General features: G+C 42.1%; 1 protein-coding gene across 1 annotated transcript in view; it reads left to right on the top strand.

Annotated features, from left to right (window-relative positions):
• mta1 (metastasis associated 1) overlaps positions 1-15,657 on the top strand; it is a 64,506-nt gene that overhangs the window by 35,060 nt on the left and 13,789 nt on the right. Inside the window, exons 4-8 of the mRNA XM_072458325.1 lie at positions 1,054-1,180; positions 4,224-4,287; positions 6,706-6,823; positions 10,073-10,175; positions 10,719-10,818. Of these exons, the coding sequence (XP_072314426.1) occupies positions 1,054-1,180; positions 4,224-4,287; positions 6,706-6,823; positions 10,073-10,175; positions 10,719-10,818 (512 nt within the window). The remainder of the gene's footprint in view (positions 1-1,053; positions 1,181-4,223; positions 4,288-6,705; positions 6,824-10,072; positions 10,176-10,718; positions 10,819-15,657) is intronic.

The raw sequence follows: 15,657 nt of genomic DNA, 5'->3' as shown, positions 1-15,657 counted from the left end.
AACGAAAAAGTATAATTCATTTAATTGGAGGTATTATTTGTAGATTTTCCTTTTTTTCTTGAATCAAACACTGTCTGTCCGTGTCCTCGATGATGAAGCTTTACAGACTTGAACTCGATCTGTGAGTGGAGGCGTGTCGGTGCTACGGTTGCCATGACGCGCACATTTCAGACTCGATGTCGATGCGAGGGAACGGGCTCGATACCAATTTCGATGTTACCGTAATGATGTTTAAAAAATGCTCTTTTTTAAAAACGATAGTGTACAATTTTCAACACAAAATAATACTGCTCTGGAAAGATCACATTTTGTTTGTTTTTTAGTATTAATAAATATATATATATATATATATATATATATATATATATATAATATTATTATTATTATTTTTTTTATACTTTTGAAATAAAGTTCTGGGCACATCTCCTGCCTGGTCTAGTCCTGGTCTAGTCCTGGTCTAGGTACTAGTCTGGTCCTGGTCCTGGTCCTGGTCCAGTTAGAGGTCTGCTGTGCCACAAGTCTAATTAGACTCAGTTCTCTGTGAATATGAGTCTGATTGTAATAGAACACAGCGTTTTGAAGCTTTAAATACAGTGACCACAGTGTCCTCTGATGTCTTCTTCTACAGTGTCAAATGCTTGTGCTTCCTGCTGGAGTTCAAAATATTCTCCGAGCCGCCTCACGGGTCGAGAAAATGTCAGTTATCCAGGAGATTCAGAACGGGAGTGTTTTTGATGCTCGGAGGGAGAGGACTTTAACCAGGATTCACCAAACTAGTGTGGATGAAGCTAAATGAATGTCTGTTCTGATTTTTGTATTTATGATTTATTTTGGGAAAGAAAATAAAGAATGAATGAAGCTAAATGCAGCAATGTTTCTGATGAGTGAACAATGTTAGAACAGGGTTAAAAGCTCAATTGAGCATATTCCGTGTCCTTTAAACCAGTAGGCTCACATGTTACAACATCACTCTCTTAATATAACCATAACATAAACTGCAGTACTATGTTGATTTCTCCTTTTTAAATAAACCATGTCTTGCGTTTGACCCAGGGGAGATGGAGGAGGAGATGGAGAACACAGAGATGTCGGAGCTCCCAGAGAAACAGAAGCACCAGCTCCGGCACAGAGAGCTGTTCCTGTCCAGACAGCTCGAGTCTCTGCCCGCGACACACATCAGGTACTACAGACCCCCCACAGACACACACAGACCCCCACAGACACACACAGACCCCCACAGACACACACAGACCCCCACAGACACACACAGACCCCCACAGACACACACAAACCCCCACCGACACACACAGACCCCCACAGACACACAGACCCCCACAGACACACACAGACCCCCACAGACACACACAGACCCCCACAGACCCCCACAGACCCCCACAGACACACACAGACCCCCACAGACACACACAGACCCCCACAGACACACACAGACCCCCACAGATACACACAGACACACACAGACCCCCACAGATACACACAGACCCCCACAGACACACACAGACACACACGGACCCCCACAGACACACACGGACCCCCCACACACACACGGACCCCCCACAGACACACACGGACCCCTCACAGACCCCTTACAGACACTCACACGTACTCGCACATCAGGTACTGCAGACCCTCACAGACTCTCACAGACTCTCACAGACCCTCGCAGTCACACATCAGGTACTACAGACCCTCACAGACCCTCATGTCAACATAAACGTGTAGAAAGTACATTTTCCTGCTCTCAAATATTGTAAAAAGATTGGGTCGAGTCCTGGGCGAATCCGGTTTTTGGCTTGTTTTAGTCCCGTTTTGCCCCGGTTTGGACCTGTTTTTGTCCTGGGTTTGTCCGGGTTCAGCTCTCCTTTAGCTCTCCTTTAGCCCTTGTTTCTTCTTGGTTTAGTCCCAGAATTACTGCTGGAGCTGCACAAAGTAGTTGGGTCTTGGGTCAGAAAGGCTCCAAAACAACAGCATCCAAGGTTATAACGGTCTAAATAAACTTGCTCCTTGTTGCTATTTTTATTTATAACTTTTTCAAACCGTTTGCAGAGGTCTAAAGATTTTCCTCACTCACTAAGATGAGTTTATTAGCACTTTTGACACCTTTCAGAGCCCAGAGCTAACACACATTAGCGTGCTAGCGGCACACTTCCTGCTTCGCGGAGAATACAACATTCTACAATAAGAAGCGGACAGCGCACCGTGGTCAAATTTTGACCAGAAAGACATTACAATTTTATGACATTAAAACATTTGTAAGCGCCCCTTTTAAAGGTGCACCTGCTCGTTTCCATGGAGATGTCATCGCTTTCCCTGGATGATAGCGCAGTATTGAACAAACAAATCCATCTCGCATCCATTCGATTAAGACATTTTTATTGTAAGAAAATACTTGCTTACTTGCTTTGGCGTCGCCGGCTCGTCTCCGTGGAGATGCAAAAAGTCGCAGTTATATAATCTTCTCTCGGTGCCGTAAATGTCGACACGGCTTCATCTCCGCTCATAATCCTTTTTAGTTCTTTTCATCAGAACTGCGCCCGTGAACAAACTAATCATTACCGCATTATCATTGACATTTCAGGAGGGGCCGACGACATCCGGCGATCTTCAAAAAAAATGCACCTACGCGGTTTGTTTGTGTAGGACGAGGTCGGGGCTAATTGAGATTTAAGCGGCGCGCCCGAAGGTCACGCAGGTTGTCAGAGTTTATCAAGCTCGTTATTGGCCTCCGCGGCTCCAAAGACGGCTCTAATCGACTCATAAATACTAATAAATCAGGGAATGAATTAAAGTGACTGGACTAATGCAGCCAGACAAACCAAAGTGGTCATTTAGGAACAGAAAAGGATGTCGTTGAAAGGGTAAAGTTGGGGATAAGTTGATTTTTCTTTATAGGTTATGAGGGACAAAGAGATGTCAAAATAAAGTTTGTTTTGGCGTTTCGATTATTCTGGTCACAATATGATCTAAATTCAGTTCCTAGTTGAACTAAATATTAGAGGGATTGTAAAAAAAACGAAAAAGAAAAAAAACACGCAGCAGTTTCTTGATTTTCCCTGTGTCCTTCTCCACGTCTGGCTCTGCCCCGGCGCTTCCACCGGAGTCGTCGTCTTCAGCGTGTCAAACTCTTTTACCTCCTGCAAGAGCGCCCCTAGAGGCTGTTTGCCCGTAAAAAATTTATAAATTAGCCGCATCGTTGTACAGGCCGCAGGGTTCAAAACGTGGGGGAAAAACTAGCGGCTAATTGTACAAAACGTACGCATCATATTCATACATCAATCGTAAAACATGAACATTTTATATTTTTACATAAATGTTATACATTTGTTTAATAATTATGCACTTGTACACAAATCATCTTTTTATTTATATATATATTTTCTTCCCTTAAAGGTGGTATGGACGATTTTTTTCAGCAATTTTTTTTTAATCATATTTCCTCGTGGCGTGGATAAATCATTTGTCCTGCCACGTATCAATCATAAAACGCACCTACCGCTCACCTGCAGCCGCGTCAGGCTCGTCCCCACGTTTCCACGTGCCTAAGCGCATGGATCTATCATAATATAGTTCCCTCAGTGTACGGGGCAAAATGAAGATGGAAAAAGACAGTTCGAGCTGACTCAGAAGTGGACAGAAATCTACGGGAGACGAGAGATGCGATGCGCTCCGTTGCGCTAATAAACAAACGCACATGTGTGTTGTATCGGTCCGCACGGGGGAGTGCGCATGCGCACTTCCACCTGCGTTCTCAAATCACCGAAAAATCGTCCATACCGCCTTTAATTGATTCTGATTTAAATGACTTTTTTATTTCTTTAACTGTAAAACTGTAGTCGTCATTTGAAAATAGAAAACACAGCTCTTATAGTGAGTATTTGCTATTTTTCTTTAATTTTTCATCAAAGGTTTTCTTTTTATCTAATAAATAAATACAGAACAAACAGTGAAACAAAACAAAAAGCTTTTATCATATGTTGTATTTTCAAAAAGTAAAGGAATATGTTACAAATTTCAAGATTCTTCCCAACGTTCTGGTTGTTGTTGCCTGGAGACCGATCTCTGTAAATGATGACGCACAATTGATCCTCCCGTGTTTTCAAACCCACGTGTTCCCGAGCGCCGCTGCCGTCACTACTTAGAAAACAAAAATACTAGTACTTTTGATTGGCCCTCGAAGCTGAAAACGTGATCATTTTCTTTTGCAGAGGGAAGTGCTGCGTGACTCTCCTCAACGAAACAGAAGCCTTGAAGTCGTATTTGGAACGAGAGGTGAGACATTTCTATGATAAGCTACAATAACCGACCTCCAGCCTCCATTTTAGAACTGTAAGCACACATGGATAGAGATTTTTATATAGTTTTTCCAATTAATCGACTCGTCAAATGGTCCTTTCTATTGCACACTGAGGTTTTATAGTATAGATAGTAGTGCTATACTGATCATTCTTTTTTCACATTTTGGTTTAATAATGCCACTGTTTTTGTGATAAAAGATTGTTTTGTGTTTTTTAGATTCTGTATAGTCCAAAAGCCCAATCAAAATATGACTACAGTGATTTTTAGAGTCACGATAACAGTTGGAAATCTTAATTCATGGCTTTCATTCTGTATAAAGCGCTATTTTTAAATTAGATTTAATACTGTTAAAGGTATAAAAAAACCACAAAAAACTTTAAGGAACTACAGAAAGGTGAAAAATAATTGTTTATTCTGTGCTTTAGATATAGATAAAATAGGCAATCCAAGCTCAAATTAAGAAAAAGTGACTATTAATCAACAGAAAAGTGAAGATACCAAGCTCTACTTTTTATAAGATGTTTTTTGATGCACTCTTCTGTGATTGGTCATATCTGGACTTCGGAGTCTGAAAGTTTTCTGTTTCTCGCTGAATTATTGAGGATGTTGACCTAGAATTGTGCGTCCGGTAATGAGGAGGCGAGAGACTTAACTTCACCCGCTTTTGCCTTTTCCAGCTTGTCTTTTTTTAAATTGCAATTAAAATCATGGCTAGATCTAGTTTTTTAACCAGTTTATAGCCCGGATTCATCCACAAATTGAACCGTGAAACGCTGGAACGAGGTCTGAACCAAATATTAACTCAAACTAAACCAGGACTGAACGAGAGTTGAAGCTGGAACCAATTAACAATTTGAATTTGACTGTCTTTCTCTGCCACGGTTTAAAAACTTTACAATTGTTGCGAATTCCCTTTTTTATCAAATCTTCAAAGTACAGATTAGGACGTTACAATTCCGGGACTAGTCAAAACCTGTATAGTCTTTATTTTTATGTTGTCATGTAGTTAGTGTGGACCTGGTTTGAGCCTGGTTTAGCCCCACATACGGTGCATTTACACATTTGGACTAATCCTGGACTCGAACGGGACTAAACTAAGTCCACCTCACGACTGAAATAGGCTCATGACAGGTTTTTACAATTTTCTAATTGGACATTATTTGGTGTATTTGTACCTGTTGTACATATAAATTATAGTTTTACACCAATCGAGCAGGTATTTGTGGAGAAAACGTTGAAAAAGCTGTAGAAAATGACAGGAAGAGACATCACACCAGGGACACTCATTCCATTAAAGGTTTATGCAGAATTTACACACAGATGTAATTAATTCAACAAAATAAAGTCTATACAAATATTTTGATTTGTCAAATTAAAAACATTGACATGAGTTTTGGCCCAGTGTTTGCTGGGACATTTCCTAGTGTGATGTCATCAATTACAAACAGGAAGTGAAATTATAAACTTGAAAAATGACCTATTCGGTGGTGACATTTCTAAATATATTGATTTTAACTGCATTTTAGTTCAATGAGGAGTCCGACCTGTAGGGGGCACTTTAAGAAACACCCCCCCCCCCCAAATAAAAATCATGAACACACCCATAAACTTGGTTTCGTCCTTGATTAGTCTTGAACTACACTTGGTTTAGTCCTTGTTTAGTCTTGATCTACACTTGGTTTAGTCCTTGTTTAGTCTTGAACTACACTTGGTTTAGTCCTTGTTTAGTCTTGATCTACACTTGGTTTAGTCCTTGTTTAGTCTTGGTCTAGACCTGGTTTAGTCCTTGTTTAGTCTTGATCTAGACCTGGTTTAGTCCTTGTCTAGTCTTGATCTAGACCTGGTTTAGTCCTTGTTTAGTCTTGGTCTAGACTTGGTTCAGTCCTTGTTTAGTCTTGATCTAGACCTGGTTTAGTCCTTGTTTAGTCTTGATCTACACTTGGTTTAGTCTTGGTGTACACTTGGTTTAGTCCTTGTTTAGTCTTGATCTAGACTTGGTTTAGTCCTGGTCTAGGTTTAGTCCTTCTCTGGACCTGGTTTTGACCTGGACTAACACAGGCGTTAACTATGTCTCAACCAGGTCCTAAACTAACACCTAAAAACAATCCAGCAACCGCTAAAACTAACTAAACCTGAACAAACCAGCTCAAGTCTTAACATGTCTTAAAGATGCACCATTTAACTTTGTGAGGACGTTATTGCTGTGCCCGGAACGTTCCGCAGTGCAATATCAAACCCATCCCGCGTTTAATCATATACAGTTGTTGCTGGACAAATACTCCTGCCCGATGCGTGGCCCGCTTGTCTCCATGGCGATAGATTAGCCTCAGAAACGCTGAAAGACTGCGAGCGCGCTGAACAGTGGACGCTCTGACCCGTGTCTTCCCCCAGGACGCCTTCTTCTACTCACTGGTGTACGACCCTCAGCAGAAGACGCTATTGGCCGACAAAGGCGAGATCCGAGTGGGCAACAAGTACCAGGCCGACGTCACCGACATGCTCCAAGAAGGTACTGTGAACCCCCCCCGAACGTGCGGCGCCGCGGCGGTTAACACTGCAGAGAACAGTTGTCCCTTCGGGCCCCGTTTTAATCCACGCTGCGGCTGTGAGAGTTTTGCGGTGACGTCTGTAAACTATTCACCTTTATGTGGAAACTTTTGGCCTTTTTTGTAAACGGCGACCCAAAGCCACATGTTTGTACCGCCGTGGCGCCGTATCGTGTGTGAAATGGATTCATTGGTGGCTTTAGCTAAAGGTTATTGATTAACTGTCTTTGCGGTGCATTATATATCGCGTTGTTTACCGTGTTTTCCGGAGTATAAGTCGCACCAGCCAAAAGATGCATAATAGAGAAAAAAAAAAAACATAAGTCGCACTGGAGTATGAAATGTGGTTGCAAGGGTGAAAATAACAAATAATATCACATATAAGTCGTTCAGGAGTGTATAAGTATAAATATAAGTATAAGCCCGGCCAAAAAGGTGTAACTTATAGTCCGGAAAATACGGTATATATTTTTAGTTTGAAGCATAAATCATCGTAAAAACTTGAATTTTAAAAATTCAAAAATTGAATATAGATTTGAAAATGTTAGCATAGTCTTGCTTTGTTGGGACTATATCACCAGTTCCTTTTTTCTCTTTCTTATTCATAATAATAATTTAAAAAATGATCATTAAACCTTAAGGCGTACATTAAGAAAAAACACTCATCGACATAAATTAGTCTAAATTTACTTTTTTGAGCTTTTAAACCTGCTCTAACATTGTTCCCCAAATCAGAAACAGCTTAATTCACGCTAGTTTGATGACTCCAGGTGAGGAAGTCCTCTCCCCTCCGACCGTCAATAATGTTCCGTTCTGAATCTCCTCGATAACTGACGTTTTCTACATCTGAGAATAATCTTCTGCTGTTTTTAACCCCATAAATCATCTACAGACTCTCTCCTGCGCATTTCTACCATGAAATCACATTCATCGCAACCGTGTGGCTTTAACCAGGAACTCGGCGAGCAGCTGCATTAGAGAACTGTTGATAGGTCGTGTAATCCCCTCTGCAGCCTGTAGATGGAGCCAAAGCTCAGTTACTCTGGCGTCTCTCAAGGCTGTGCTAAAGTTATATTATTATTTTTATTGGATCTAAACATGAAATACCAAAGTAAATATACTCCAGAGCATGTTTAAATGCCAATAACAATACAAATAATACGTAATATTTGTCCTTTAAATAACACCTCATTCACTACATTTAGCTTCTCACACGCAACACGGCTAGAAATAGTAATTTAAAGTCAAGAAATATTAGGTTTTCACTTGTTTATGACACTTTTATGGATTGCTTATTCAAATGTGTCACACAACTAGCATTAAAAAGACATAAAATGGACGTACAACACAACTCTTAAGTTACTTTTGCTGCGCTGCCATACTTTGTGCCTGGTACCTTTGACCTTGTCGGTCGGTCACGTTCCCGTCCAAGTGTCGTTTCATTCTTCCACTGCCTGTAAAGATATCGTGTACAGTTTCTAGGCAACTGTGGATCTTTTTTTACATTATGTGAAGACCGAACAAAAGTGTCTGCACAGATATCACAGACTGTATGTAAATGTGGACTGAACACGGTAGAATCCTGACACCAGCAGCTCTGAAAGAGACGTTTAGACCCTTTTTAGACTTGTTTGAATCCTTGTCTAGAGCTGATTTAACTCCAGTTTAGACCTGCCGTGGTTTAGTCTCTGTTTAGTCCTGGTCCAGACCTGGTTTAGACCTGGTTAAGCTCTGTTGAGGTCCATTCCTGGTTCAGCCACGGGTTAATCCTGGTTTAGTTCTAGTTAAATCCTAGTCTGCATTTGTCCTACACCTGTTTTTATCCGGCTTGATTGCCACACAACTACTACTCCTCTGATGTTAGCGGAGCCAAGCGCGACATGCTAACTCTTTGCGGCTGAGCTCTTCTGCTGTCAGTCCGAGGTGTTTGTGTTTACATGTTTGACGGATTGATCGTAGACGCAGTGACATAAAAAGTAAACCTAAACGTAAAGTGCTTTTTCAATCTTTCATTTTAAGGAATAAGCTGAGAAGAAAATACCTAATTTGGCTTCAAAAACTTAACTTCCTACTTTACACCTGTTTGAGCCTTGGTTTAATCCTGGTGTAGTCCTGGTTAGCTCCTAAATCCTCGTCCCGTAATATAGACCGACTGACAGGTTTTCCAAATAATTTCTCCCAGTTTTAACAAATTTCTAAATGCCAAATTCAGGCGCGCACATGTTCTGCCAAAAATTCTATTCTTAGCGGGCGGGATAATCCGTGGAACTGCAATCAGGGCTCCGCGGGACACTGAGCTTTCTAATTAAAGCCACACAGAGAGAGAGAGAGACTCTTTCTCTTTCTTTCTCTTTCTCCCCCCTCGGTCGAAAGGGGCTCTTAACACGATAATGTATTCAACAAAAATCCAGGAACTCAATCAACTTTTTAAGGGTAAAACTAGTGAACAGCACATTTATTTGTTAAAAGGCTGAGAAAACTTGATGATTTTCCGGACTATAAGAGGCACCTTTTTTCATAGTTTGTCCGGGGTGCGACTTATACTCCACAGTGACTTATATGTGATATTATTAACACATTATTATATCATTTTGTTCGTTATTTTCACATGACAACCACAAGAGGGCGCTCTAGGCTCTAAGCGACGCAGAAGAAGAATCTGCTCTTCCTCTGGAGTTTAGAAGTGACACAGAGGAAGAAGAATTCAATGGATTTAGTGATTTGGGGTAAAACTGATGCTTTGCTAAACTTGTTAGCATGTTCTTTATGCTATAGTTATCTGAATAACTGTTCATATGTTACGTTAACATACCAGACACTTACCACAGTTCTGTCTGTGCCTCATGTAGCTGAAGGTGTTAGTGTTAGCATACGTCATGTAGCGTCATGTAGCTGAAGGTGTTAGCGTTAGCATCTTGGATTTTATCAAATAAATTTCCCCCAAAAAATGCATCTTATACTCCAGTGCGACTTATTTATGTTTTTTCTTCTCTATTATGCATTTTTTTTGGCTGGTGCGACTTATACTCTGGAAAATATGGTACTCTTAAAATCCATGCCAATCTCACGTCGCGCCTTTCTTTCCGACTCTTTTGATTAATTGGTCGACGGCGTCTTGGTGGACCACGTGACCTCAACGATGCCGCGGCGTCCCACCGTAGACCAACTGCGCACAGCTGTAGAAAGTGGTTCTGAACACATGTTTTCCGCAGAGGAGGAAGACGGGCGGGACCTTTCCAAAATGGAGGAGAAGATTTGGGACCCCAACAGCACACTCACGGAGAAACAGATCGACCAGTTTTTAGTCGTGGCCCGGTAAGTCGCTCGCCTCTCCGCAGAGCCGGACGGTGGATCTGGCAACCTCAGTTTCTCACGTAGCAAACAGATTATGTATTTTCTGTACGAATAAAATCTAAAATCCTACTTGAATTATATAGTTTGTTCGTAAATTTCATCTCGGTAATGCCGCGTTTTAACATGCTTACGTAATGCATTGGCGCGAAAGACCATGTTTCTATCTTCACGCGGGCGCCGAACAGCTGATGCCAACGTGTGCCAGCTTTGTCCTGCCAACATATCAGTTCCCTTAGAAGATCCAGTGTTTAGTGAGAAGCATTTCTGTTGGCCCGTTTCTCCCTGGGCCGGCGTACCCCACGTGGGCCGCTCCAGACCCCTCAAACTGTCCGGGACGCTTCCACACCAAACCATGGAAACCGTAGCCACGTCTACGGCTCTTTCTTCTAGGTTTGCGATGGATAAAAACACTTTAGTACTTTAGTTCAGATAGTGAGGGTTTTGCTATGTCCTCAAGGGTAAGTTGAGGTACCCCAGCTTTAAACGCGCTTTCTTTCTCCTCAGGTCTGTGGGAACGTTCGCTCGAGCTCTGGACTGCAGCAGCTCGGTCCGACAGCCCAGTCTGCACATGAGCGCGGCCGCCGCCTCCAGAGACATCACTCTGGTAAGAACCATCTACGTAAGAGGGACCGTCCACGTTAAAAGAACCGCCCACGTTAAAAGAACCGTCCACGTTAAAAGAACCGTCCACGTTAAAAGAACCGTCCACGTTAAAAGAACCGTCCACGTTAAAAGAACCGTCCGTGTTAAAAGAACCGTCCGTGTTAAAAGAACCGTCCGTTTTAAAAGAACCGTCCGTTTTAAAAGAACCGTCCGTTTTAAAAGAACCGTCTACGTAAGAGGAACCGTCTACGTTTACGTGCGTGTGACTAGTGGCCACTCACAGAACTGCATCTCCTACTTAAAGAGAAACAGGGAAACGACACAGGCTTTTGTAGTTTCACCAATAACATGAGCATTAGTGTTTCTCTGTGAAACCAGCATCTTCTTCCACACTTTGTTTCTTCCTCCCTCATTTCTGCTTCCACACTTGTTTCCGCTTCCACACTTGTTTCCGCTTCCACACTTGTTTCCGCTTCCACACTTGTTACACTTGTTTCCGTTTCCACACTTGTTTCCGTTTCCACACTTGTTTCCGTTTCCACACTTGTTTCCGTTTCCACACTTGTTTCCGTTTCCACACTCGTTTCTGCTTCCACACTTGTTTCTGCTTCCACACTTGTTTCTTCCTCCCTCATTTCTGCTTCCTCGCTCATTTCTGCTTCCTCTGCTTCCTCCCTCATTTCTGCTTCCTCCCTCATTTCTGCTTCCTCCCTCATTTCTGCTTCCTCCCTGATTTCTGCTTCCACACTTGTTTCTGCTTCCACACTTGTTTCCTCCACTTTTTTTCCTCCACACTCGTTTCTGCTTCCACACTCGTTTCTGCTTCCACACTCGTTTCTGCTTCCACACTCGTTTCTGCTTCCACACTCGTTTCTGCTTCCACACTCGTTTCTGCTTCCACACTTGTTTCCTCCACTTTTTTCCTCCACACTCGTTTCTGCTTGCACACTCGTTTCTGCTCCCACACTTGTTTTTGCTTCCACACTTGTTTCTGCTTCCACACTTGTTTCTTCCTCCCTCATTTCTGCTTCCTCTCTCATTTCTGCTTCCTCTGCTTCCTCCCTCATTTCTGCTTCCTCCCTCATTTCTGCTTCCTCCCTCATTTCTGCTTCCTCCCTCATTTCTGCTTCCTCCCTCATTTCTGCTTCCTCCCTCATTTCTGCTTCCACACTTGTTTCCTCCACTTTTTTCCTCCACACTCGTTTCTGCTTGCACACTCGTTTCTGCTTGCACACTCGTTTCTGCTTGCACACTCGTTTCTGCTTCCACACTCGTTTCTGCTTCCACACATTTTTCCTCCACACTCGTTTCTGCTTCCACACTCGTTTCTGCTTGCACACTCGTTTCTGCTTGCACACTCGTTTCTGCTTGCACTTTCGTTTCTGCTTGCACTTTCGTTTCTGCTTGCACACTCGTTTCTGCTTCCACACTCGTTTCTGCTTCCACACTTGTTTCCTCCACTTTTTTCCTCCACACTCGTTTCTGCTTCCACACTCGTTTCTGCTTCCACACTCGTTTCTGCTCCCACACTCTTGTTTCTTCTATGTCTTTCACCCTCTGGTGGTTCGTGGCTAGTCTTGCCCGGTTAGGTCTGTTGAGCCCCAGAGCTGCTCCTCATTTATAAAACATGGACGAGGCCCCTGAGCTCCTCCCACAGCCCGGAGCTGCTCTGCACTGTGACGGCCTGCAGGGAGCGCTCAGGAGTAACAGGAGGAACACAGGAGGATCAGAGCTGCTCTGCACTGTGATGGCCTGCAGGGAGCGCTCAGGAGTAACAGGAGGAACACAGGAGGATCAGAGCTGCTCTGCACTGTGATGGCCTGCAGGGAGCGCTCAGGAGTAACAGGAGGAACACGGGAGGATCAGAGCTGCTCTGCACTGTGATGGCCTGCAGGGAGCGCTCAGGAGTAACAGGAGGAACACGAGAGGATCAGAGCTGCTCTGCACTGTGATGGCCTGCAGGGAGCGCTCAGGAGTAACAGGAGGAACACGGGAGGATCAGAGCTGCTCTGCACTGTGACGGCCTGCAGGGAGCGCTCAGGAGTAACAGGAGGAACACGGGAGGATCAGAGCTGCTCTGCACTGTGATGGCCTGCAGGGAGCGCTCAGGAGAAACGGGAGGAACGGGAGGAACGCAAGAGGTTCAGAGCTGCAGAAAGAAGTGCAGAAAACATGAAAATGAAGTTTGTAGCGACTGTAATGTTATTGTGGCGATACAGTTACATGTGTTCAGACACTTTATAATAACTACACCTTAATTATCCTCAATAAAACATGAACAAAGACTGATTCAGTAATAATTTGTTAGTTATTGACATGCAGTATGATATAATTATGTAATCTAGTAACCATATTCAGCCAATTCATTACAAGCAAAGTGTTGAATAGGGTAGTTACTAACACCAAATCATTCCTAAGAAACTATTTAAGCGTGGATCAAAAAGAGTCTTTCGGATGTCCTCGTGTCATTCAGAAATTCAGAAATGCTTGACTCTTAAGCTGTCATGTTTGAAACGGGCAGATTTTGCGTTTCTCTTGGTGTTAAATCCATCACTCGATCCCTTTTTTAGATATTTAATTTCATGTTTGTTCTTTTATGACTATGTACAATAAGTATTACAAACAAAAGCATTAAGAACAGGAGTATGATGAAGACCACGTTTTATTCCCCATTCTTTACACAATTAATCGACAGAAACCTAAACGAACACTTGTAATTGACTTTGGAAAAAAAAAAAAAGACAAAGGATGGCTAACACAATTAGATTTTATTTTTATGTATTCATTTTAGATTAATTAATTTTATTTACATTACTTTAGATATAATTTTGTATTTTTTTGGTTTATATTTTTTAAAATACCGGTAATTGATTCATATTTTATTTAGGATTTTTTTGTTCTTTAAAATACAGTATGGTATGGTTTTATCTCCATCCATCCATCCATTTTCTACCGCTTGTTCCCTTTCGGGGTCACGGGTGACTGGAGCCTATCCCAGTGACTTCGGGCCTTAGGCGGGGTACATCCTGGACAGTGGCCAACACAGAGACATAGACATTGCAGACAGCCATTCACTCTCACATTCATTCATGGTTTTATCTATGGAAGATAATTAGTGTTTTTTTTTTTTTTTTTTTTTAACAGATTTTTTGCGGTCTACATTTTCAATATGCTCGTCTTTGTTCGGAAAATGGAAATGCACATCTTTGAGCAAACCAAGGCCGAGCCAATCTAGCAACAACCAGGAAACGTTGCCGGGAACACGTCGGGGTCAGAACGCCGGCTCCTCGACTCCCTGACTCTAAATCTCGCCCACTGCAAAGGAAAAGGAAACGGGCTCTTTCCTCCTCCGCCGCACAATCGATCGCTCAGGCCTTGAGTCTTTGCTGTGATTTATTTATTTCCCCTTTCGCATTGTGAATTTAGAGGGTTGAATTTAAGGGGCTGAAAACATTGTTCTCACATGGTTCCTTCGACAAAAACACACCTGGAGTAGCATTTGGCTTCATTCACGCTAGTTTGATGAATCCTCTCCCCTCCGAGCGTCAAAAACACTCTGTTCTGAATTTCGACGTCTCAAAAATGTAATTCCCTCCGCTGCCAGTAGAAGGAGCCCTAAACGCACTTCCCAAACAGGAAATGCCAAAGTAAAGGTACTCGAGAGCATGTTTAAAGGGAAATAACGCATACAAATACTGCATAACAGGTGTGCTTTAAATATGTGCTGCAAGGAACTGAAATTCAGAATGAAACGTGTCTTTTCAGTTAGAAATAATTCAGACTTTACTGTCTGTAATTATCGCAGTATTCCCTTGGTTTTTCATGTTAAAAATGGCTAACACAATCAGATTTTATTTTTATTTTATATGCAATTTAATTTACATTACTTTAACCCTTCGGGGTCGACGCCCGCGCGTGTGAAAACATGGTCGGCTTTAGGACCCTGTAGCATGAAAACCAAGCAACGTAGACGGCTACGTCATACGGAAGTGTAGACCCGTAGCAACGTCTGAGTTTTTGTTTTTTTCAAATCCACCAGATAAAACCAAAGTTATGAACGTTTCAATTCCATTAAAAATTTGCGGAAAAATATGCGCTCTTTTCTGCGCGCGTTACATTTCTTATAATAACTTTGTCGTCTTTTGTGATAAAACGAAACGGAAAAAAACGTGTGCTTGTGCTAACCCGGATGTTCAGGACGCACGCAAGGAACGTAAACATTAGTCACATGACAATTAGTCAAAGAGGAAGAACGAACGAGAGGAATCATGCTGTTTTTGAGTAGTTTTGGAGAGTTTTAGTATTTCATGTATTTCATTGTCAGTAATATAGTTGTTGTGAAGCAAAAGCGCTATATAAATAAAAGTTATTATTATTATTATTATTAAAATGAGGGGCATACTTCATGTTGATCAAGTTTAGTCCTGGTATAGACCTGGTTTAGTCCTGGTTTAGACCTGGTTTAGACCTGGTTTAGACCTGCTTTAGTCCTGGTTTAGACCTGGTTTAGAGTTCCTTCTGAACATCACTCACATGGAAGTGCAAGGCCTGTGATGTGGCTCTCTGTCATTTTGGACTGAAACTGTTTTGAGAAGTAGCACAAATAGAAAAAACGCCTGAGGATTTACCTACTTTTTATTGTAAATAGTTGTTTATTGCTTGTATATATCACAAGAATACTTGTATATGTTCATATTTGCACCTTGTGGTTCAGTTTGAACCTTTTTAAATGCTTGGTTGAGCATGTTTGAGGGTTTTACAATGAAAAAAACATAATTTTTCTTGATAGACTTTGTGTTTCCTGTGTGTGTTTAGGTCCAGTATGTTGAAATAGTATGTC

Source organism: Eucyclogobius newberryi, unplaced genomic scaffold, assembly GCF_026437365.1.
Source record: "Eucyclogobius newberryi isolate DKJ021-1_F unplaced genomic scaffold, fEucNew1.0.hap1 SCAF_21, whole genome shotgun sequence".
NCBI lineage: Eukaryota > Metazoa > Chordata > Actinopteri > Gobiiformes > Gobiidae > Eucyclogobius > Eucyclogobius newberryi.
Note: the sequence above shows the minus strand (reverse complement) of the source record. Positions and strands in the feature narration are given on the sequence as shown.